At 49.8% G+C, this 21826-nt stretch overlaps 2 protein-coding genes across 8 annotated transcripts in view; one reads left to right on the forward strand and one right to left on the reverse strand.

The window, feature by feature from the left end:
- NEUROG2 (neurogenin 2) overlaps nucleotides 1-1179 on the forward strand; it is a 1795-nt gene extending 616 nt beyond the window's left edge. Inside the window, exon 2 of the mRNA XM_042026775.1 lies at nucleotides 2-1179. Coding sequence (XP_041882709.1) covers nucleotides 2-453 — 452 coding nt within the window. The 3' untranslated portion in view covers nucleotides 454-1179. The remainder of the gene's footprint in view (nucleotide 1) is intronic.
- The window catches only part of ALPK1 (alpha kinase 1), a 39411-nt gene continuing 18673 nt past the window's right edge, over nucleotides 1089-21826 (reverse strand). For 4 of the 7 annotated variants that reach the window (XM_042026834.1, XM_042026833.1, XM_042026838.1 and 1 more), the window contains 12 exons: nucleotides 15821-16019; nucleotides 14874-14933; nucleotides 14150-14236; nucleotides 13387-13463; nucleotides 12298-12393; nucleotides 11810-11914; nucleotides 9415-11413; nucleotides 8988-9141; nucleotides 8275-8437; nucleotides 7998-8184; nucleotides 7546-7752; nucleotides 5808-6110 (listed from right to left, as the gene is read on the reverse strand). In XM_042026834.1, the coding sequence (XP_041882768.1) occupies nucleotides 7556-7752; nucleotides 7998-8184; nucleotides 8275-8437; nucleotides 8988-9141; nucleotides 9415-11413; nucleotides 11810-11914; nucleotides 12298-12393; nucleotides 13387-13463; nucleotides 14150-14236; nucleotides 14874-14933; nucleotides 15821-16019 (3324 nt within the window). In that variant the 3' untranslated portion in view covers nucleotides 5808-6110; nucleotides 7546-7555. The other 3 variants (XR_006015819.1, XM_042026836.1, XM_042026835.1) reach the window with 3 other exon arrangements.

Consider the following 21826-nt stretch of genomic DNA (forward strand, 5'->3'; position numbering starts at 1 on the left):
GCGGCGCGCACTGCGGAGACGGCGCAGCGCATCAAGCGGAGCCGGCGGCTCAAGGCCAACAACCGCGAGCGCAACCGGATGCACAACCTGAACGCGGCGCTGGACGCCCTCCGCGACGTGCTGCCCACCTTCCCCGAGGACGCCAAACTCACCAAGATCGAGACGCTCCGCTTCGCCCACAACTACATCTGGGCGCTCACCGAGACCCTGCGGCTGGCCGGGGCGGCGCGGCTCGGCCCCGACGGGGCGGCGGCAGCGGCGGTCCCCGCCGAGGGCAGCCCCTCGCCCGCCTCCTCCTGGAGCGGCGGCGCCGCCAGCCCCGCGCCCTCCGCCTCCCCGTACGCCTGCACTTTATCGCCCGCCAGCCCCGCCGGCTCCGCCTCGGACCCCGAGCACTGGCCGGGCCGCTTTGCCCCGGGGCCGCCGCCGCCGCTGCCCCGCCGCTGCCTCTAGCCCGGCCCGGCGGTCCTGGGGCTCCCCCCGGGGCGGCGCCGGCGGCGGCATCTGCCCGCTTCCCAGGGCAGGGCGGGCTGTGGGAACGGCACCTGCCAAACCAAACTTTCCGTCTCTCTCTCTTTCTCTCTCTCTGTCTCTCTCTCTCTCTCTCCGATGTGCACTTTGCCCAGTTTTCCCAGATCTGTCACCGCGGGGCTTTTGTGTGTGTGTGTCCCCCCCTTTCCCCGCTCCCCTCTTTGCCATCTGTCCCTTATGATTTATAGGCGGGAGGGGGGTGCAAAGCGAGGAAAAAAAAAAAGTAAATTGTTTTGTTAGGGGTCCAGGTTAGAAGTCATTGTATAATTTGTAGGCTTTGTGAGGGCTGAATGCAAGCGTGGAAATTTAGGCTGAACTCTCTATCAAAAGGGAAAAAAAATCGGGAGGGGGGGAATGGGGAAGGATCTCCTCATACATTATTTATTTCGACCTTTAGGGGACAAGGAACTCCCCCCTTCTTTCAGGAGATTAAAAATAAATCAACAGACTGAAAACCTCAACAGACACGGAACATTACAGCGATCAGCCACACACGTGTTCACATTTATTTATTATAAAGACAGATTTCATGGAAAATATGTATTTTTTTGTATAATTTACAGAGTTTATTCTAGTATGTATTTACAGCTGAAGAGCAAAGGGATTGTCCTTGTGATAAAATATAAATAAAAAGCTCTAATTTTCGTACCTTTGGGGTTGCTGCTTTTTCTGCTTTACGTGCCAGCGACTGGGAATTACAGGATTGGGTCTGTCCTTGTCTCTGGTGAAACCAAGGTCCGGTGGGTCCTGATGTCACTGGGTCCGTGGGCAGCAGTTTCTTTGGGAAACAGCATTAAACAGACAGAGAGAGGGAGGGAAGTTCAGTGGAAGTTTACTGATGCTTTACCTTTGGCTCTCAGTACAGAAAATGCTGATGGCAAATGCAGGATGGATGGATGGATGGATGAAGTTATCACACTTCAGACCGATGGATTTCGCAGAGAAGGCTGTAGGAAGTAAATGTTATTGATGAAAAAATGCACGGATTAGAAGAGGAAGAATTTCCTCTCTGTGAGGGTCAGATGAATCCCAAGTCGCAGGCAATTCCAGGGGGGTTGGTTCAGCGTGCACAGTACACAGCCGGGGATGTCACCATGGAGGGGGATGCTGGAGGCAGCCCAGGCCCTTCAATCATCGTCCCCGTGCTCCCGGGAGCACTTTGGGACTTCTGGGTACAAACACCTGGAAATCATTAAAAACCAGCAGAGGCGCCTGAGTGTATTAATTAAATAAAACGCTCAGCACGCGAATCCCGGCCGGTGCCCTCCGGATCCTGGGAGCGTGAAACCCGGCCCTCGGAGCGACGGCCGCGAAAGGAAGGGGGGCAAGAAAGAGAAAAAAAAGCCCAAAATGTGTGAAAAGAGAATTAGTGAAATTAGGTTAGGCCAATAAACCGCGCGGGGGTCCCCCCGGCCCCGCAGCCTCGGGCGAGCAGTGCTATCTAGCCTGATCTATTGTTTCCCCCCCTGGCAGGGGGGTTATTGTGTGATAAATAATTCCCTAAAAAAAAAAAAAAAAGTGGGAGCATTTGCATAATCACTGCTTTGATGTGGCCAGCAAGATGAAGCTGTGTCCCCCCAAATCTGCCACGGGCCAGGAGGAACAAAACAAGAGGGAGCCTTTCACGGCGCTGGCGGTGTGTGGGGCAGCCCGTCGGGAGCGGGTCTTTCACTCTCACTCGCTTTTAACGACCCCTTTTAATGATTAAACTCCAGGAATGCCAAAAGAAGCTGAGCGCCCTCTCCATCTTTTCTGGTCGGGCCTCATTGTCCTTCCTGGTTTCTCTCCCTCTTTTAAGAGGCACTGGAGTAGGTGCCTTCAGCTCTCCAAAATGCCCAGATGGATGGGATGCACTTCTCTCTCGGTGCTGGAGCCATGCAGGAACAGCAGGGACATCCCGGGTGGCTCAGCACCAGGATGCTCCCCCCAGCCATCCTCAGGGAGGGACGCTGCTTCTTGCCAGGTGCGTCATCCTGGAGGGATTTCCCTCCATCCCAGGTACAGACCCTGTTGGCAGGAGCGTTACCGTCCTGCTGGGGCTGTGGCAACGGGAACCACCGTGGGAAAAAGCACACGATGCGGAGCATGGGAGGGGGGGTTTGGAGAGGGGTTTGGGGTGGGAGCCACGCCAGCCAAACCTTCCCTGCTCCCTGGGGGACGCTGGGCTTGGTTGGAGATGCCCTCGGAGGAGATGGGCCTGAGGGGGGCAAGGCTGGGAGGGGGACGCAGGACCATGCTGGCAAAGGCTGAGTTGGAGATGCTGGATTGGTCACCTAACCCAGTCACCCTCATCCCGATTTTTCATTTGAATGTGGCCAAAAGCATTTCTCTCACTTTATCCCCCTTAATTTGAGTTTATTCCTCTCCTTCCTTTCTTTTTTTCATGTATTTCCCTCTTTTCTCTCAGAAGACTGATTTTTGGAGGTGATGGCAAGTCCCCAGAGCCAACTGCAGCCAACCTGGAAGTGGACCAGGAGATGCAAGATGGGCAAACACCTCTTTGGATGATGTGAGGAACCTGGGGGTGGTTTCCATGGCAGCCCCTTGCCCCAGAACATGTGTTTATGATCCTTCTGTGTATTGTATTTTGGCATAAAAGCTCCTCCACGCCGACAGGGCTGGAGGAGCAGCTCGAAGGCCCCCAGGGGGTTTTACAGCCCTCCTTGGCATACGAATGGCCACGAGGAGCCAAACCAGCACCCCAAGGGCTGCCGCACGCTGCCTTTCATGGCAGGCATAAATCTGTCCACGTAGCGCCATCGTTAAAGAGCCCTCCCGACAGGGCTCTCAGCTGGCTGGCGCATTTTAAACCCAGTTTTCCTAAAGCCTTACTCTGGTGCCCCAGGTTGGGCTTCCCCCGGTCCTGTATTATGTGTGGATTTGGCCCATGTGGCCCCAATTCCAATTCCCCATGGGCAAAAAGGATCTCAGTTATCTATTATACAGTCAATCCCCTGGAATCAAAAGAAATCCCAGCGGGATCTTTTTTGTAACCTGATGTAGGTTGTTGTCCTTCTACAAGGCAAAAATCTTGTGTTTTACAGTCTAAGACAGACTCTTTTGCTCTGATAAGCTGACAGTGTAAGGATATAAGGATATCCTGCTTTCTACCCACAATTCTGCAACAGTTGTGCTAGTCCAGCAAAATTCTGGCAGCCTGCTCATCCCCGTGACCTCTCGTACTGAATTCAGATTGAGGAGAGACAGAACTCTTGCCAGATTTAAAATCAAGCCTCTAAAAACTGATTGGAGAAAAAAACCCCATCCTTGGAGGGTCACTTTGCGGCGACCGGGAGGGAACACGGATGGTGCTGGGGCGGCTGTGACACGCAGCCGTCCCTTTCCCTTGCCTCCCCCCGCTCCTCCTTTTATTAAAAAGCAGAGAGACCAGCCCAAAGCTGATGGCATATTTACCTTCATGAGTTTTAAAAAAAGTTAATTACCGCTTGGAGCAAGTTGGTCGGGCTGTCCTGAGCTGTCTTTTATTAGTAGTCGCCTTCATTAATTTCCCTCGCTGGATTTGCTGCTAATAGCTGCCTGGTCCTGGGCAGCACAAAGCAGCATCTGTGCCATTGAGCAGAAAAGCGGGAGTCAGGCAAAGGGGGGCACTGGGGGGGCGACGCCGTTTGCAAATCAACCTCTATTAACGTGATGTCCTGCTCGGAGGGGACGGCAGCCCCGGTAGCCGGCACGGCAGTTTGGGCTGCGCTGGGCTTTTACCGAGGGAGGAATGGCACCTGCTGCCTGCTGGGGGGATCCTGCCCTCATCCTGCTCCCCTGGGCGGTGGCTGTGCCACCCGGGAACCCGCCGGGATGCTGGACCTGCCTCTATGGACCTGTGCAAACAGCTCGGTGCAGCCGGTGCTCCGGTGCTGCGGCAGAGTCCAGCATTAAACAAATCGTTAATAACTCGGTATCTTTTGAGGGAAGATACACTCTGCCTTAAGAACAGCTTGGCAGAGAAGTTTGGGATTAGGGAATGGGATTAAGTTCTGTTTGGAGGAGGGAGCAGGCAGACTGGGGGGGCCGGAGGCACGGCGGGCTCACAGGAGCTGGGGCAGCGGGCGGCTGCGGAGGCCAACAGCCCCATCTGCTCCCGCTCTGCCAGGGGAGAGGGGAGATGATTTCATCCAAGTGGAAGAAAGGAGGGTGGCATGTGTCACTCCCGGGAGAGGGGCGAGAGCAGCACGCTGCCGCCAGCTTCCCCGCAGAGCTGGGGGAGGCACCCGTGTGCCGGGGCTTCCCTCAAGGCAGCAGGTGACAGCAGCAGGTACCAACACCTTGCTGCAAATATCCCGGTTCTGGTTAGTGTGAAGGAGATGCCGAGCAGGCTGCTGCTGCTGTGTTCTTCCAAGCAGAAGAGATTGGGCAGCACAGGCTGTGGTTCTGCGCTGGCTGACGTGAGGCTTTCCCCCAGTACCCATGAATAGCTGAAGGAGCTGTGCCTAAATCCAGCAGCTGGGCTCTGGGGGCAGCTGATGCCGGGTTTATGGCAGCGGGACCGTGCTGCCTCGCGTGCAGGGGCTGCCTCACAGCTGGAGGGGTCACCCCATACCCACTCTCCGCCAGCCGGAATGGCCCGGAATGCTGTGACTCGGAGGGAAAGGGAGGGAGGCAAGCCTGGCTCGGCCCTGTATTGTTGGGATAACTGAGGGGCTTCCTTTCCACTGCATCTTTTCTAAGAGAAATTCCCTGAAGTGCTCCATAGAGTCATTAGTTCCTGGCAGATGAGTGAGAAAATCATTCTACCTGTTGCTCGCAGGCTTCGGTTGCATCAGCTTGTTCCCTGGATATCAAATTTACTAACTTAGATGCACAAGCACGACACAGCCAACAAGACTCTGCCTTTCACCTGGACACCTGCAGAAAGGGAAGGAGGAAAAACTGCTTTAAGCAAATACCTTCCCTGAAGGACAGGAAAGTGTGTCACCACTTTGTCACGAGCAAGCCGGTTTTGTGCCTGACTTACAGCAGCACTTACACGGGGTGTAAACTCAGGTCCTGGAGTTTAGGTGAGAGGAGAAAATGTTTCATGTTTCCTCAAGCTTCATGTCCCTACGGTTCACATTTCACTGTCCCAGCATAACACAGTTCCACTCATTTTGTAGAGGCTGGCCCTCAATGGTTATACAGAGTACTTAGGTTGGAATTTGGAGACTGTTACAACTAATCGAGCCACAAAAGCACCCTGGTAGCAAGTTACTTAATACAAACCACTAAATCTCCAATAAAAACGTCAAATTTCTAATAAAAAAAAGGAAAAAGTATTCCCTAAGTCTCAGTTAGTTCAAATTACTTTATTCTGAAACCAGAGGAAATAACAGCAGATTTTTGTCAGTAGCTCAAAGATGAAATTTACAACCAAAATATTAAATTCTCCATCATCAGAGTCACCTATTTATTTCCTCAATAATGCCCTATTTGTACCACAAATGTGAACCAATAATGTAAGCTCAGTGTGTTTGGGGCTGTGTGTACAGCCCAGCTCTTCAGGGGATGAGGTTATAAATCCATGATTTCCAGTATCCAAGCCCCGGATGAAGACAGAATGCCTGATACATCTGAAATTGTGCCCAATCCTGTAAAGAGTTAAGACCAGTAGAATATGATTCCATGTCTGTTTCAACAGGGAACTGGACAAGCTAATCCTTGACCCTTACTTCTACGTGTGAGTAGCTGTAACTATGGTGGCAAAATGTCTCCTAAAACCAATAGGAGAAATGAGCTGCTAGACGGAAATATTAGGAAGAAAGCAAAATATTAAGATTTCACTGGGATGGATTTATTTAGAAGCACATCTAAATAAATTTTCTTTTTCTTTCTTTGAGCAGGAAGGAGCTGGAAAAGGCATGACTGGCCACGGGTCTCAAAACTGCGTGTGCTGCTGGAGCAGACACAGCGGGGCCGGCTGCTGGCGGCGCATTAGGACACTTTGTTGCGCAGAGATTGTCGGGGAGGTTTTGTTTTGGTTTTAATTGTCTCTATAGAGCAGAGAAAGCTTCTGCAGAGAAGCTTTAACACAGCATCTCTGCCGCCCATTAATTCCCGGGATCTTGCTAACTAGCTTTGTTTGCCCTCCGGAGGCCGGCGCTCGCTGGCCGGAGCACGGAGCTATGTGAGCGCGGCGTTTGTCACTTAGTTAAAGCCAGCATTTTCCCACTGCCGAGGACAAGGCCGGCCTTTATTGGCTGCGCAACAAGATAACGGGCTTAATCTTCCCAGTAACACGTGAGTTTTCATGTATCACTTTAATCTGCGAGACACTGGGGCCGAGTGTCCCGTCACATGCCGATTTCACTGTTGTGTGAGCCGGCGACTGCCCAGCTCAATGATGGATTGTTTGCTGGCTCTTAACAACAGGCAAGATGGTGAATGCCCCGGGGTGACAGACAGTGTGCAATGGGAACGGCCGCAAATCTGATGGCCCGGTTCAAGTTCACCTGACAAAGCTGGAGCAGTCTGCAAGCAGCGCTCGGGAAAGGATTATTCACACTGGCATTATATTTTTGAATGCATTTTTCTCCCTGCGCAGCTGCGCAGCTCCCCAAGACTGAAGGTTTATGCACCATAATAAAGAGATTTAATTTTTTTTTCTCTTCCTTCTCCCTCTTTACACCTAGTTCTAATCAGTTTGCCCAGGGATAGGGCATCTTTCCAAACAGCTCGGCACGAACATCACCTAGAAAACAATAGCATTGCTAAAACGCGGGGACAAAAGCCTAAAAATCTCTGCTGGCTGCAGAAACAAAAGGGGGTGGTTTTGTTAAAGCTAAGTCTGTTGGGGACCCATCTTTCTGTGGAACTTTGATGCTGTGTTGCCTTTCTCATCGAGAAAATCTCCCCAAAGAAATGATCCCAGCCTTTGCACTCGGGGGCAGCGGGACATCGGGGCTTTGGGGCTGAAGAGGGGAATGGGAAATGAAGGCAGCTTTTCGCTGCCTTGCTGGACAACCTGCTCCCAAAGATGTGTAGGGTAAAGCAGTGTCCAGCTCATGGGTCATTCTGTGGACTGACCTGTGCCAGTCTAGGCCAGCAGCTCCAGCGAGGGCCTCGTCAAAGACAGGCAGCGACAGATCTCGTTGCACTCCACGTGCTGATCATTAAAAAAGTAGTAAATTCCTTTCTTCCCAAAGTTGGAGCGTGAGACATCTTTGCTATTGAGGGAATGAATCTGGGGATCTGTGAGGTACATGAGGCCTTTCCCGTTACCCGTCACCCAGCCTGTGGAAGAAATGGTACATTTTGATATCAAACACTGCAGCCTTTGTATTACCACACTCAGGACTCTCTGCCTGGCACTGCCCTCGCTCTCTTCGTGTCACCTCATTGATTCCCAGTTTCCACATACGACAGCAAAAGCAGAACCCAGTGAGACACACAACGAATTTTAATGAAGTGAATACCCCAAAGGTACCTGTGGGCTAAAAGTTGAGTGTGAAAGGCATAAACTTCACTGTCATACACACCTTGAAGGTCGACGACAACGTCAGTTCCGTTGGAGAACTCGTAGGAGAAGTGGCCATAAGCCAGACCGTACTCCGTGGCTTTGTACTCATTCTTCACTACCTTGGTGTTGTTGGACAGCTTCACAAACTCCCCGAGGATGTAGGGCTCCACACTCACACACCCTTTTATAGTTCTGTCTTCCAGTATCTGAAACGAGACAGCCTCACCACTGCTATAATTGACTCAAGACACCCTTTGCCATCAGGTCCTTGGAACAGATTACGAGACAGTTCTTACCAGGAGTACTGCAGAGGGGATATAAAAGAGCTGGGTAGGGACCTTCTGCTCATACAGCCTCTTGTTGAACTCTGTCACGTAGTACTGGGCAGTCATTTGTCGCTCCACGTCACTGAAATGATGGAGGAGTCCTTTTTCTTCTTTATATTCCTTCCCAACATACCTAAACAAAAGGAGAAGTGTCAGGAGCAGGGTTTGCTCTGGATGCTGTGATACAGAAGCATCATTGCAAAGCAGAGCTTGGCTGCTCGGAAGTAAATCCACCTGCGTTTAAAATGGCTGGGATTAAAATTAGGTGGGTTTTTTTTTTTTTATATCTCATAGAGGTGAAAAATTATCAATCAAATCCTGGGATGGGGGTTTCATAACACTGGTATGTTTAAACTCAACTCTTCTTGACTCTGAAGGGAGACCTGACTCAGAGGTATTAAAATACTGTTCTCCACCCATACTAATTCATAAGCTCCTTCAGGTAATGATCTGAACTCTGCAATTAGCTGTTAGAAGACTACAGTAGAGCAGCTTTTTACTTCCCAGAAATTAAAAAGTAGACTTACATGGAGTGCTGGGAAAGACTGCCAAAATGTCCAACACATTTGGGAAAGCCATAAAATATTCTTGCAACAGCAAATCTTACCAGACAGTTTTTATCCATATTTACACAGAAGCAGCATTGATAAACATTTTGTTTCGGGAATCTGTTTGGTCCATACCTTCCCAGGCTTTCTTCTTGGTGCAGGAAGTGTATCCAAAAGGCACTTCTCTGCTTGCCTTCCTTGGCCACTTTCAGGTAGTCCCCGATGAACACGGCTGTCTCCTGGCCTGTCCACAGCCCAGATTTCTTGGAGTATTTCAGAAGAAGAGCAGCTACAAAAAAAGAAAACACCACAGGTAAAAGGAAGAAATCCACAGGACCGCTCTGAGCCTGTGCTGAGGGCTGGCTGTTATTTATGATTAACCTAAAGATCATTATCTTAAACAGACAGTTTTCAGGGATGCCATGTGGAATCTAAACTTAAGTAATGGGGTAGAAAGCAATAAAAAATTAAATCCTAATAAATGTTGACTAAAATATTGTGTTAAAAAGCCTGAGCCAAGCTTGTTCTCTGTGGAGGCACATGTTGCTGTGTGACAACTTACAGTACGCTTTGTGAAGCTCTTTGGCCCTAAAAATCCCAGTAGGCATCAGTCTCTGGACAAGCCAATTATGCTCCACCCCTGCCAGGAGCCGCTTGTAGTCCTCATCCGTCAGAAACCGAGCGTCCAGGATCTCTTCCTTCGTTCTCCCCGGTGTGAAGGCAAAACCACTTCCCCGTGGGATCGAATGTTCAGGGGAGCTCATGGGCATCTGTGCTGATTTGATCCATGAACTCAGAGATGAACGGGATTGTCTCTTGCTGCTCACTATGTCCTGAGACTTCTCTTCATCTTCTTCCGTAGTGGCACAGTCGAAGTGCTTGGTTGTGGATATCTTTCCGTGAGGGGGCAAAGCTGTTGGCACACTGGGAGTTGCTTCATGCTTTGGAGCCAATGCTGTAGGGTAATTGCTGACTAAGTCTCCAACACTGACGAACTCAAATTCAGTGTCATCTATTGTTTCTGCCTGGGTGTCAACTTGAGGCACTTGGAGAGATCTGTTCCCCAGCACAGCAGACTTCCTCATCCAGTCACACACAGAGGAGTCACTGCCTGGTTTTGGCTCGATGTTTGTTGATGGTACAAAAGTGCCCCCGTTGTGGGGTGGATGTGCCTCAAACGAGAGATCCTCAGTGCTATCTGCAGGTTCTCCTGGGTGGACCCACTCAAAGAGACCGACACGTCCCTCCCTGCTGCTGTCCTTGGTCCTGCAGCTCAGCTCCACATAGGAAAAGGGCTTATCCTCCTTTTGCCCTGTAGGAACGGCGTAAGAGATGGAGAGGGAAGGAAAGTCACTGTTCGAGCCCTTTGCTTTCTTTTCTGAAGAGCTCCCTCCACAGCGTCTTCCCTCCTGCAGCTCTTCTTCACAGAGAGACTCTTTCTCCACCATCCGCCCAGCCTGAGGAGCACACCCCTCTAAGGAATGCTGAGGAGACCCCCCACAGCCATGGAGGGGCTCCCGAGGAGCAGGATGCCAGGCTGTGGGAGGCGGCGAGCACAAGGGCGCGTCCTGACTGTTTCCATCAGATTCTGTGGTGCAGCACCACTCCTCCACCGAGCCCTTCTCCCCTTGCTCCCCGTTCCTGGGAGACTCTCTGTTGCTATTACAATTTAGCTCCTCCCAGCTGGAAGAGTAACTGGATTTAGATAGCTTGCACCAAGAGCTCTCAGAAGTAGTGCTCCTGTTTTGCCTTCTGCTGAAAACATCATTTTCACTGTTTATTGCAATTTCTAATGGCTCAACCTCTTCTTCAAAGGAAATTTTCATCACACCAGAGCCAATGTCTTGATTTCTCCGGCCACCGAGGCCCTCTGATCTGCTTCCTGCTGTTGGTGAGTTCAGGATTTTCACAGCACCTCTCCTCTGGTGACCTGTGTCTTCAGTAGTACACACAGTGTCCATGGCTTTGGTCTCTGTTCTTAAGGTTGTGATACAAGCTCCCACCTGGATTTGTCCTGGCATGGTTTTATGAACTCTGCAAGTTTTTTCGAACACTTGGCACACTGACAGGTGATGCTGGGAATGCTTGGCAAGGATATTCTCAAAGCTGGTCTCCCCTTGCAGGACGGGTTTTTGTACCGAGTCTTTGTAACTGTCTGGGACATAAGACCTGGCGTCGGAATTTGGGAAGCTTTGCACTCTCAGGCGCTTCTTCACGGATGTGATCAGAGACATGATCTCCTTGGCAAGCATCCCTTTACCTTCCTCCTCTGGAAACAAGGTGCTGTAGGAGTGCAGTTTTCCCAGGGCTTCCCTGCACAGCTGAGTGACCTCACGGAGCTCCTGGCTCTCTCCGTAGAGCCATCGGTGCACGGTGGCGAGGCAGAAGGCAGCTTTAATGAAACTGTGCAGCTCCTGCTTGCTGGTAATGGCACTCTGCTCCTCCTTGGTGAGGAGCCCGATCTCGAAGGATTCTTTGGCTTCGGACAAGTAGAACTCTCTCTTTTCCGGGGGACAGTCCTTGGAGTGACTGTAGGACAGCAGACACATCCCACGGATGTTCTGGGAGGGGATCAAAGAGGAATGAAGGAATCAAAACCATGTTTCTTTCCCTTACACAATTTGAAGCAAAGGTTGGCTCTAATTTCCTGCTGCTACGTTTCCTGGAGGAAATAACCTTCGTCTTTTTTTCCTTTGAAATACAGCTGTAGTTCTAGGAGAAGCAGCATTCCTGGGGCTTGAAAGCCCATCCTCACTCTGTGGACAGCTTTCCACCCCTCTGCTTACCTCCCCATTGCAGTTCAGAGCAATGTATACCCCATATAACCAACCAAACCCTCAACACAGACATGATGCCCTGCGTGAGACGCTGTTTGAAAGCCATGTCAGAGCCAAATTTAGCAGCCTGGACTCCTCCCCTGCACAAATCCCACTTCCAGAGGGAAGAGTAACACTCACCACGGCCGTGAGGACAAACAGGGGGGTGTACTGGCTGTAGGCTGCTGCCAGCTTGCAGGCCTCAGCAGCCGATAACAAGCGATGGCTGAACTCCCGCAGGAGGCTCTGGTGAAATAAAAAAAAAAGAAAACATGAGGGAAAACCTCAGCTTAAGGACTTTATTTTCGAATATATGGGGTCTGGTAGGCTGGAACAATCACATCTTAAACAACAGCCCGGTCTGTTTCTGCCGGAACCGTTTTGCTCAGGTTTACCGTGGATACGTCACTTTTTACTCCATAAATATCCTAAATACATACACTCTGTAAAATACTCTTAATATGTTCTTTTTCCTGAAGCCAGGCATTGTCCCATCTAGGTGCTAATTAACTTTCTCACTGGGAGCAATGGAAGTTTCTTCAGCCTTCTCAGCACAGGAGAGGAAATGTGTGGGTGAATTTGAGACCACCTGAAGAATCCACACACACAAACCCCAAACCGAGTCTCACCAGGTCAATGTCAGCATTGGTTTTAAAACGTGCATAATCCTGCTCATTCATGGAAGAATAGATGTCTGCCATAATACCCAAGGAAGTGGCAATTCCCTGAAAGAGAAATTCAAAATTTTCATAGTTGTATTTTGAATTTTACTGCTTTGAATAAAGTAGGTCCTGTGTAGAACATACCAGAAAAACAAGCAAGCAAACACACAAACAAGATCCAAAGAGAAGCATGGCTAAGAAATTCAGGGATGTCATCTTGGTATGGTTTTATTAATTTCATCTGGCAGAAAGTGTAATCTGGAAGACTTGATGCCACCTAAGAGGCTGCCTGGCTAAATAATTAAGAAAACCAGGAGGTAAATGTGTGCTTTCACAAAATTCACTGTAGAATTCCTTGCTCCCGCTGAAATGGAGAGCACAGAAATGATCTGAGCTTGAGGTCAAGCTTTAAGACGTGCCAGAGGAGAGGTGACAAGGTCTGGGTTTGTGGGATATCCTTTGCTGGGGTCCAATTACAAACACTCTCCAAGCATCACCCGAGGACTTGCCAGGCTTAGGCTCACATTCCTGTTTAGCTATGGACACATGGTGCGACTGCTGCTTCATCTCCAGTGGGAAGATTAGTGCTGCCCAGCCTCACACAAAGGTGTTAAGGACAGGCACGGTGCCTGTGTGAGGTGTCCAGGTCCTGCAGGGCCAGGGAAATCCATCACCCACCACAGACAGCGCAGAGCAGTTCCACAAACAGACGTGCTTGGGGAAAAAAATTTCGTTCTGATCCTAAGAAATAGCTAAAATCTGTGGCTGCACTCTGGAATTAGTCTGTCCTTGTCAGAGGCACCAGAGGCATCCTCAGGGATGGCTCACTTCAGATGGTTCTGCTTAATGAGAGGTATTGCTTTCATCCCCCTGGAGGAAAAAAGGTGTGGGTCAGGCCGTGCATGCACGCGGAAACAACGCGGAATACAGACTTTGTGCTGCCTGTTAACCCTGGCTGAGGTGTGTAATCGAAGCACTGTTGCTGAACGAAACAATAGCTAAGCTGGAGTGATTACTGGATTGGCAGAGACATGCAGAGTGGAGAGGAAATGCTACCTTTTTATCTGGCTGAGGAAGTTTGAAGTATCCAACGACTGAAGCCCAGATCAACTCTGCTGCCTCATACCACATCCCTGAAATAAATCAAACAGGCACTGAGCAGGTGACTGCCAAGGATGGCTTTCCATAGCTTATTTTACACCTCAGGTCCTCAGAACAGGATAAAACCACACCATGGTGTGTTGTGCTCCATTGACACTGATCAGTTATCAGTTTCCTTTAGCTTTTGGCTGTGCATACACACCCATTTTATCCTCATAAAAGACTTCAGCTCCACAGTCATGGAAGATTTAGTGTTTCAAACTAATGAAGTTTCAAAAAATGAAGGCTCTTGCCTCAAGTGCCAAACCCTGAATACCAAAGTCCATCATACTGAAAATCAGGGATATTCCTGTCTTGAGAGAGGAAATTGCTGGGATGTCCCTGTGATCAACTACCGCCTGCCTTTGGGAACAGTGCATTTGGGACAAGTGTTAGCAAACATGGAGTGGCACAGGCAAAAAGGGAACATTTCAGTTTGCTCCTTGGCTTCAGGTGAGATTAGCAATAAAATGATAATTCCTGCAACGTGTTTGCTTGGTACATGGCTCCAGGCCCTTGCTGCAAAGAGATGGGTGTGCAACTCATCTTCTGTGACTGTTTTGTGGGTATAGGGTGTTTACAGCATGCCAAAATTCTGACACATGCCCAGTGTAACATTTTTAAGGAAAAAAAAAACAGGAGGAAACCTTGAGTGGAAGCTTTTAGACAAGAGCATTACCAAGCTTTTGCAGAATCTGTCCCCTGATTTGTAAGCAGACTGCCTGAACAAGAATCCGATCGCTCTCCTCAGCGTATCGCCAGGTTCCTGCAGAAAGAGTGGGAAAACTCGGCACAGAACGAAAAATCTTCCTGTCATTCTAAGCCTCCAAGGGTAACTCCAATCCCAGCAAACTGCCAGGACTCTTTTCTCTGCATGGAGGCCCTTTCCATATGAGAATCTCAGCTTCTCATGGAAAACAAACCAACAGAACCCTGAACTTCCTCAATTTTCACAGTTGTAGAGAAACCTGAATAGACCCACTAAAGAAACCCTGAGGAAATGAAAATAAAACGTATAGAATAAACTATTAATTTAGTCTGTAAGATCAGTGGGAATCTGGAGCATGAACATTACTCCAACAATCTGGACTTTTGAGGCGTTAGAGTTGTCTTAGCTTTCTAGATCGGTCACCTGCTTGAAATTGCTCCACAGGTTAAACTTCTCCATCCAGAATATTTTCCCACCCAAGTGAAGATATACAAGGATCAATTACAGAAATTTCAAAAACAAAGTCATGCTTCCACATTTTAGGAGAGAATGGTGAAGGAAAGAGAAGTGTGATGTAAGGAGTCATTACTGGGATTGGTTTGGCTTTATTTGAGGCTGGTGTAACTGTTAAAATTAGGATAAAAAATCCCACCAAAATAGCAAGTGTGAAATTGGAAAAGAGATCTATACGCACCCGTTGCTCCATTGTCACTAATCAGGCTGCTTAGGATATATTCAGCTTTTAAAAGTTTGCCTGATTGAAAATTAAAGAAAAAAAAGGATAGAAAATGAACATTAAAACATATTTTGGCATGATGTGAATAAAAATACTCATCAGGTATCACCTGCACATAGAACTGCTGCTGTCTATAGCCAGAAATGCACATGCCCCACCTTCTGTAATATGTGGTTGCACAGTAACTGAAATTATGAACATATCTCTTTTATTTTACACATTATACATTCCTGGAAGAGTGCTGGGATTCCCAGTTCTTATTTCCCTCCCAGAAGAAAGTAGTCTAGCCTGCTTCCTTCAGCAGCAATGCTGCTGGATTCTGTACCAAGGAAACATGGGCTTTGGAAATCCATTTTGGTCTGACTGGGGAGTGGCTTGACATCCCACTATGGAAAACACAGCCACAGGAAGACACGTTAAAAATCCTTCAGGTGCTGTTCATGTTACAGGAATGATGGAATTTTTTTTTTTTTTATCCTGGAGGAGTTGTAATCTGCATTGTTTGCATAGTCAAGTGGCCCCACTGAAAAATAAAAAGCAGCTGGGACAGCGTAGAGAAAATGCCAGGATTCTAATTTCCTTTTTCAAGGCCCTTGGTCAGGAGTACAGCAATTCAGATATCCCTGTTTGAAACCAGCAGGGAAGATTTGTTAAGGAACAAAGGCTCCAATTAGTATTTTCCACACCCTTTCACAATTTTCTCTCCTGCATTTGGCTCTGAAACCCTTTATACCGGCCCCTTTGTGCTAGTGAGAGGAGCCGGGAGGGCTCAAGGGGGCTGGGAGCGGGAAGTGCGTTTGGGAAAGATGGCACCGTGAGCATGTCACGCCCAGCGAGGGACACGGTGTCCTGTCCCGAGTCCAGCAGCTGCTAATGGGGCTGGAGCTGCGGAAGCAGAGCAGTACCTGCGTTGACGGCGAGGCGAGCCTGGCGGATGAGCACCTGCGGGCTGATGGGAGCGCCGGGATGCAGCCTGTGCAGCGCCTTGGCGATCCGCAGGAGCCTGCTGGAGGCGTCAATCCAGTACAGGAAGCGGTCGATCAGGAACACCACGGCGGTGGCCGTGGCGCAGTCCTTCACCAGGATGGAGGCTTTCAGATAAGCCTGAAAAAAACACAGGCGGCCTCAGGGAAACTCACCTCCAGCGGCTCAGAGAGCTGGAAAATGTTCAGCCTCAGTGACCCTATTCCTCACCCTATTTTCATTTTTAGGATAGGGAGGGGGCAGCTGTTTATTTTGCTTGAGCCATACATCCCCCCTCCCCCCCCCCCTGCCTCGCCCCCCGGGCGCGGGGCCATTTGTTTTTAATTGTCTGATATTTGAACTGCAGAATTTGGTGGTCTGCTAATGAATTTAAGTCATGCCCAGCAGCAATTAGTTTAAAAGGGGAGTGTGAGACTGGGAAGGCTGGAAGTCGTCACTGTAGCCATGGTCCCATTCGGAGCTCAGGCCATCCACTCCTTTGTACACCACAAACAGGCAAACAGGCCAGGAATCCAGTGTTTTTCCCCTGCGGGCCATCCTTAATGACTACTAAGTCTCTATGAACTGTTCTGGATTCCCACAGCAGTTGAGCCATCGCACCCACAGGAGGAACAGTCGGAATTCCTGAGGTCCTTGCCGTTACCAGGACAGGAGGCCAGCAAAGACAGCCATAGGAGACACTCAGCCTGATCACAGGTGCACAAGTCCACGTGGACCTGGGGATATTTGCCAAAAACCCATCACTTCCCATGCTGGCCAGGGCCTGGTATTCCTGCCCAATGGAGGGAGGAGGTGCTCCACACACTGACACCCGGGAGATTACTTTTCCAGAGACTGCCAAGAAATCTTTGTCCAGGCATCAAGTAGCACCCTCTGACGTGTGCAGGAAGAAGCCCATGTCAATCTGGGGAAGAGCCTATGGCACAAAGGCCGGCTTGCAGCACCGATCCCAAGCATTTCCCAGCTTGTTTGCACTTCAGCAAGGCAGATTTGTACAGATTTCCTTTTTTCCTTTTTCTTTTTTTTTTTCCTCCCCTTTCCTCAACCCGAGTTGGATTTTCTAAGATGATGGCACTTGAAAAGGATTCCTGGAGCCCCGGCAGGCACAACTCTGCTTGTGCCGGCCAACAATGGAGGAATCCCCCTCTCCAAGCACCTGTAAACTGACACTGCAAACCAGCCATTCCAAATGCTCATCAACAGGCCATATATTTAAGCACAGAGCATCGCCTAATCTATTTTTTTTTTCCTCCCCTTCTTCCTTTAATAGATCGGAGCACAAAAGCCTGAGAGAGGGTGACCTACCAAACAAAAGGGCCTTTGAGTTCCTAGGAAAAGTAGACTTGGAGGAGGATGGAAGGAATCCAAGTGGCCCTATTATTTCCACTTGCACTAATTAGACATTTTTCTGTCAGCTATTGAGCACTGCTGAGAGGCCAAACTCACTGAATTCATTTCTAAAGTGTTTACAGAAGTTTGCATCTGTTTGTGTCTCTTCAGGAGGAAAATAAGCACTTCAATAGCATTGTGGAAAATCTAAACGAAGCATCCTATTCTGAAGGGCTTGGCAGTCTTGCAGCTGCATAATTTAACTCCCCCGCTCAATGCCGAAACCTCTTGTGTCCCTCTCCAAACCCAAATGGACACAACATGTAGAAAAGTCAAGCCAGGGGGAGAAACGGGGCTATTTTTTTTGGGAGGCAGGGCCGCATGCTGTGTGGCACACAGCGCCGTGGTTCCGTGTCAGCCTTTGCAGCGACGTCCCCCGCGTTCCGAGCAGGACACCGAGAAATTAATACCCGCTCCTTTCATTCCTTGCCAACTCGTGTGGCTGGCAAATTCCTCAGCACCTCCAGCGAGGGCACCGGCGCGCTGGGCACGCACCCAAGCCGGGAGCCTCCCCGAAACGCCACTCCGAGATGAACCGGGGCAGCAGCTCCCTGTCACCCAGCCCAGAGCCAGGGAAACCCCTCTGGCTCCCAGGATGTCTCAGCCTGCTCCATCACAAGCAGACAGTGGCAGCCTACACAGATTTACTCAGTTTCTCTATCGCTTTAGGCGCATCCAGAGAGGGAGAGAGAGAGAGAGAAAGAGCGAGGTACGCGCGCACTTTGTTTTCACATCTGTGCCCACGATGTGAAATGGATCCGCCTAATTGAGTTTATGACACAAGGGAACCTCGCGGCTGGGAAGTGGAATCAGGTGGTGGGAGAATTAAATTTGCACCAGATTTCTATACACGGACCATTGGGGGAAATGCAAAGCAGCCTTTAGTGAAGGGGTTGCGCCTTAATGGCGCTGAGTGGGAGGGTGTGCGGTTCGCATGGCTCCCTGCATTAGCGGGCTTAGCTCCTCCGCGCGCCGGGGCTGAAGTTTGGGTCCCAGCTTTGGGTTCAAAGCCACGACGCCTCCTTTGCATTGACAATGGGGGCCGCTCCCAAGAGAGGGGAGAAGCTCAGAACTGGGGCCATCTGGCACTAGGACGGGCAGGAAAGCGTCAAAGGGAAATTATTGGTGCATAGTAAATGAGGATGAGGAGGAGGGGAAGGAAATAGGGGAAAATCTTTATGTGGCAGCTGATGTAAGAGGAATTACAAGCCCAAATAAATGAAATATTGATTTAATCCACTCTCTCGGCCCTCTTTATAAAGCCAAGATCCCAGAGGCAAGCCCTCCTCCATAGCCTGCGGGCTCAGGAGGATCCCCTTTGGAAAAACGCCTCTACAAACAGCGTGATTAAAAGCAGAGGAAAGAAAAATTTAATTTTCAGTGTCCCCACAGTTTTGTGGATGCTCTGGAGTGCCGTGTTTGCTGATATCCACTTGTCTCAGACTGGTTCAGTCCTAGTTTCATTTGTAACTGCAGCCGAGGTTTAAAATCTTTTTTAAAAGCCACCAAACTAAGAGCAGCCGGCAAAGAATTTCTAATTCCGTGCACAAGGCAGGAGTGTCAGTGGCACGCACGTACTTCCAGGTGCTTCAGTTCTGTCCCAAGAGCTGCTCCTAGTTAGCACTCCACTGAACCCTAACAAATTGCCCGGTTTTCTTTCCCCCTGTCAGATTAAACACAGAGCCACAGCCCCGATGGATTGGGCTGGAGCCTTTCCCCCTCTTACCCCACGCGCCGTCAGCAAAGCCCGTCTTTCCCAGAGACCAAAGCTGCTGTCACCGCGCGGGACTTCTCTATCAATCGCTGCCTTTCAGCTGGCAATCAGAGCCCACTCCGCAAATAGCAGGGAATTAAGCCTCCCACCACCTCGGTGACGGGCAGAAGAAAGCATGTCTGGAGGTACAGACTGAAACACGGGACAGTCACACAGTGAATTGCTGCAGACTGAGGAACCAGCAGCTCCTGGACACTTCCCTCTTGGCTCAGAGCGGATGAGAATCCCCCCCGAACCTGTTAATTACCTCAAGTTATTCATCCTGCAGGCAACGGAGAGTTGGGAATTTAATGGCAGCAGCACTAGGTCCATTAGGAGCAGTTCAAAACACCACAGATCGGGGCAGCTTTTACAACCAACCCGATCTTGCTTCACCAACTGAGGAAATCCTGGAGTGGGAGTAACTCCTGTTTTCCTCAAAAAAATAGAACAGCAGCATTTTGTGATGAGGACAGAAGGAGAACTCCTCAGAGTGCCCAGGAAGCTGCTTGAAGGGTGGGTTCCTGGGGGGGCCTCATGTATCCAACAGGGTAGCAGGGATTTGGGGGACCACAGCCATCTGCAGGAGCTCCTGCTCTTGATCAGTACCAAAGATAGAGAGGTGCCACAATCATTTGGTGGCCCTCGTTTGTTCTAGACCACTTATAAACTATTGTGGCACATTAAAAGGGGATGTTTTAATACTTAAAAATAGCAAAATGCCAGCGACAGGACCCCCCTCCGAGGGAGCAGTAGCAAGACCATTATCAACACCTAAAAATCCAAGAGTCTCTTCCCTAAATCTGTGTCATCACATCAATCCACTCGAGAAAACACAATCTCAGGAATACAACATTTAAAGCTGCAAATACTGCAGGAAGCTGCCTCTGACAGGAGTAAATCCTACTCATGAGCAAAGCAAAGCGACAGTCCTACACAAACCCAGGATCCAGCTTCCTCTTTTGATTTTTTTATGGTCCACATAAATTCTGCTGTAGTTTTCCCACACAGGCAGCAGAAGACAGAGTGCTCTGCAGCACCAGGGCAGTCACCCTGGACAGCTAAAGCTGTCCTGCCTGCACCTAATCTCTGTCACGTCTCACTTACAAAGCCTGCGGGAGGCTGGGGTGTCGCGATTCCCTCCTGGTTTGAATTCATCCCTCACATCACTCTCCGTTTCACTGGGATCACCCAAGAAGAGCTCTTAGGAGGCAGGTAGCAAAAGGTCAGCCTCAACAGCCGAGATCCCAGGGCCACGATTTAGGGCTTTAATTCTCCTGTTACCACACCGACAGTTAGAAGGAGGAGAAAACGAAATCCTCAGGCCCCCGCTTTAGTTCTTTTTCAAAGGCTCCCAGCTCTTAAGTGCCACACACACACCTACGGCAGTTAGGGCATGTCCCTTGGAAGGGTTTCCTTAATGGCAGTCCATCAGCACCTAATTAGCCAAGGCCCAGCCAAGGGCTGCAGGGCCTTATTTTCCACTCTTTTCAATATTCCCATCAAATGCCATGAGATCCCGTGCTGGCAGGGCCAGGATCCGTGCTCCCCCATCCACAGCAGGGAGCACAGAGCCAGCCTGCACAGCTCCCTACAGAGGGACCAGAGTAGCCGCACTCTTGGAGGCTTTTCCTTTTGTATTCCCATTGCACCCATCCCAGCAGATCCTGATCCATGACTGAATGCAGGAATTACTGACAGGTATGATAAAAATAAAGTAAAGCCCCACATCATCACTATGGGTTTGCAAACAGGGAAAAAAAAAAAAAAAAAAAAGAAGAAAAAAAGATTTTAAATATTAACGTAGCATGAATCATCCCACAAGAGAACTACGTGTGTGCACAGAGTTGTCCTTCAACTAAAGCCACAGCAGGTTCTGTGGGATCAAAGCCTCCGTGGACATGGGCATGTTGCCCTCTATTGGCTGCTCACCGAGCTTTAGGCTAATTCCATCCCTTGGGATAGTAAAGATCTGCAGGCAGGGCACCCCTGGCAGCCTCCCTTTGGGATCTGCAGCCCCATTCCGAACCCCACAGTGCACGTGGTATTTAGAGAGGAAAAATAATCCCTCGTTCTTTATCCCTGCCAGCAAGGATGCTGTGACAGTTTTGGTTTTGCTTTGCCTTGTTAAAAACTAAAATCCCAGTGTCTCCCAGTTTGGCTTTGGATACAGATGTTGGCTACCACCCTTCGAGCCTTAATGCACATTCCCACCACGGGAGCTGCAGGATGGGCTTGGATTGCTAGCTGAAACCTGCTAGGAAAACGAGGAAAACGGTGTCTTGGGCTTGTTGAACTGTGGTGGCCTTTGGGTGGTGAATCCCGGCAGGAAAAAGAAAAAAAACCCCTAAAATCTAAACCAAGCCCTGCACCTTCTATGGGATGCAGAGAGGCACCGAGCATCCCCCAGCAAAGACGAAGGAAAGCACTTAAAGAAGCTGCAGGTGCAGGTGGCTTTGCCTTCCCGATGCGCCGAAGGAGCGCGGAGCCGCCGGCAACGCGGATCCCACTTTTTTAAAGTGCAGCAACACCGAGGCAAACCCTTGGAGCCACAGCCTAATCCGCTTACTCCCTGTGCCGGTCTCATGGAGCTTTTCAGCCCCCTCCCAGGGCGAGGCATCCTCACGGAGAGCCCCGGTAGCCAGCGCTGCCTCCTGCAACACCACCAGTGTGTTATGGTAATGAAGTGCCTTTCATTCATGGATCTCAAAGCACTTTTTAAATGTAATGAATTACGGTTTATGAGCTTATTCTAAGCATGGCAAATTAAAATAAACAGAGAAAA

This window comes from Corvus kubaryi, unplaced genomic scaffold, assembly GCF_017639235.1.
Source record: "Corvus kubaryi isolate FWS band 111438036 unplaced genomic scaffold, C.kubaryi_AGA036_p1.0 37292, whole genome shotgun sequence".
Lineage (NCBI taxonomy): Eukaryota > Metazoa > Chordata > Aves > Passeriformes > Corvidae > Corvus > Corvus kubaryi.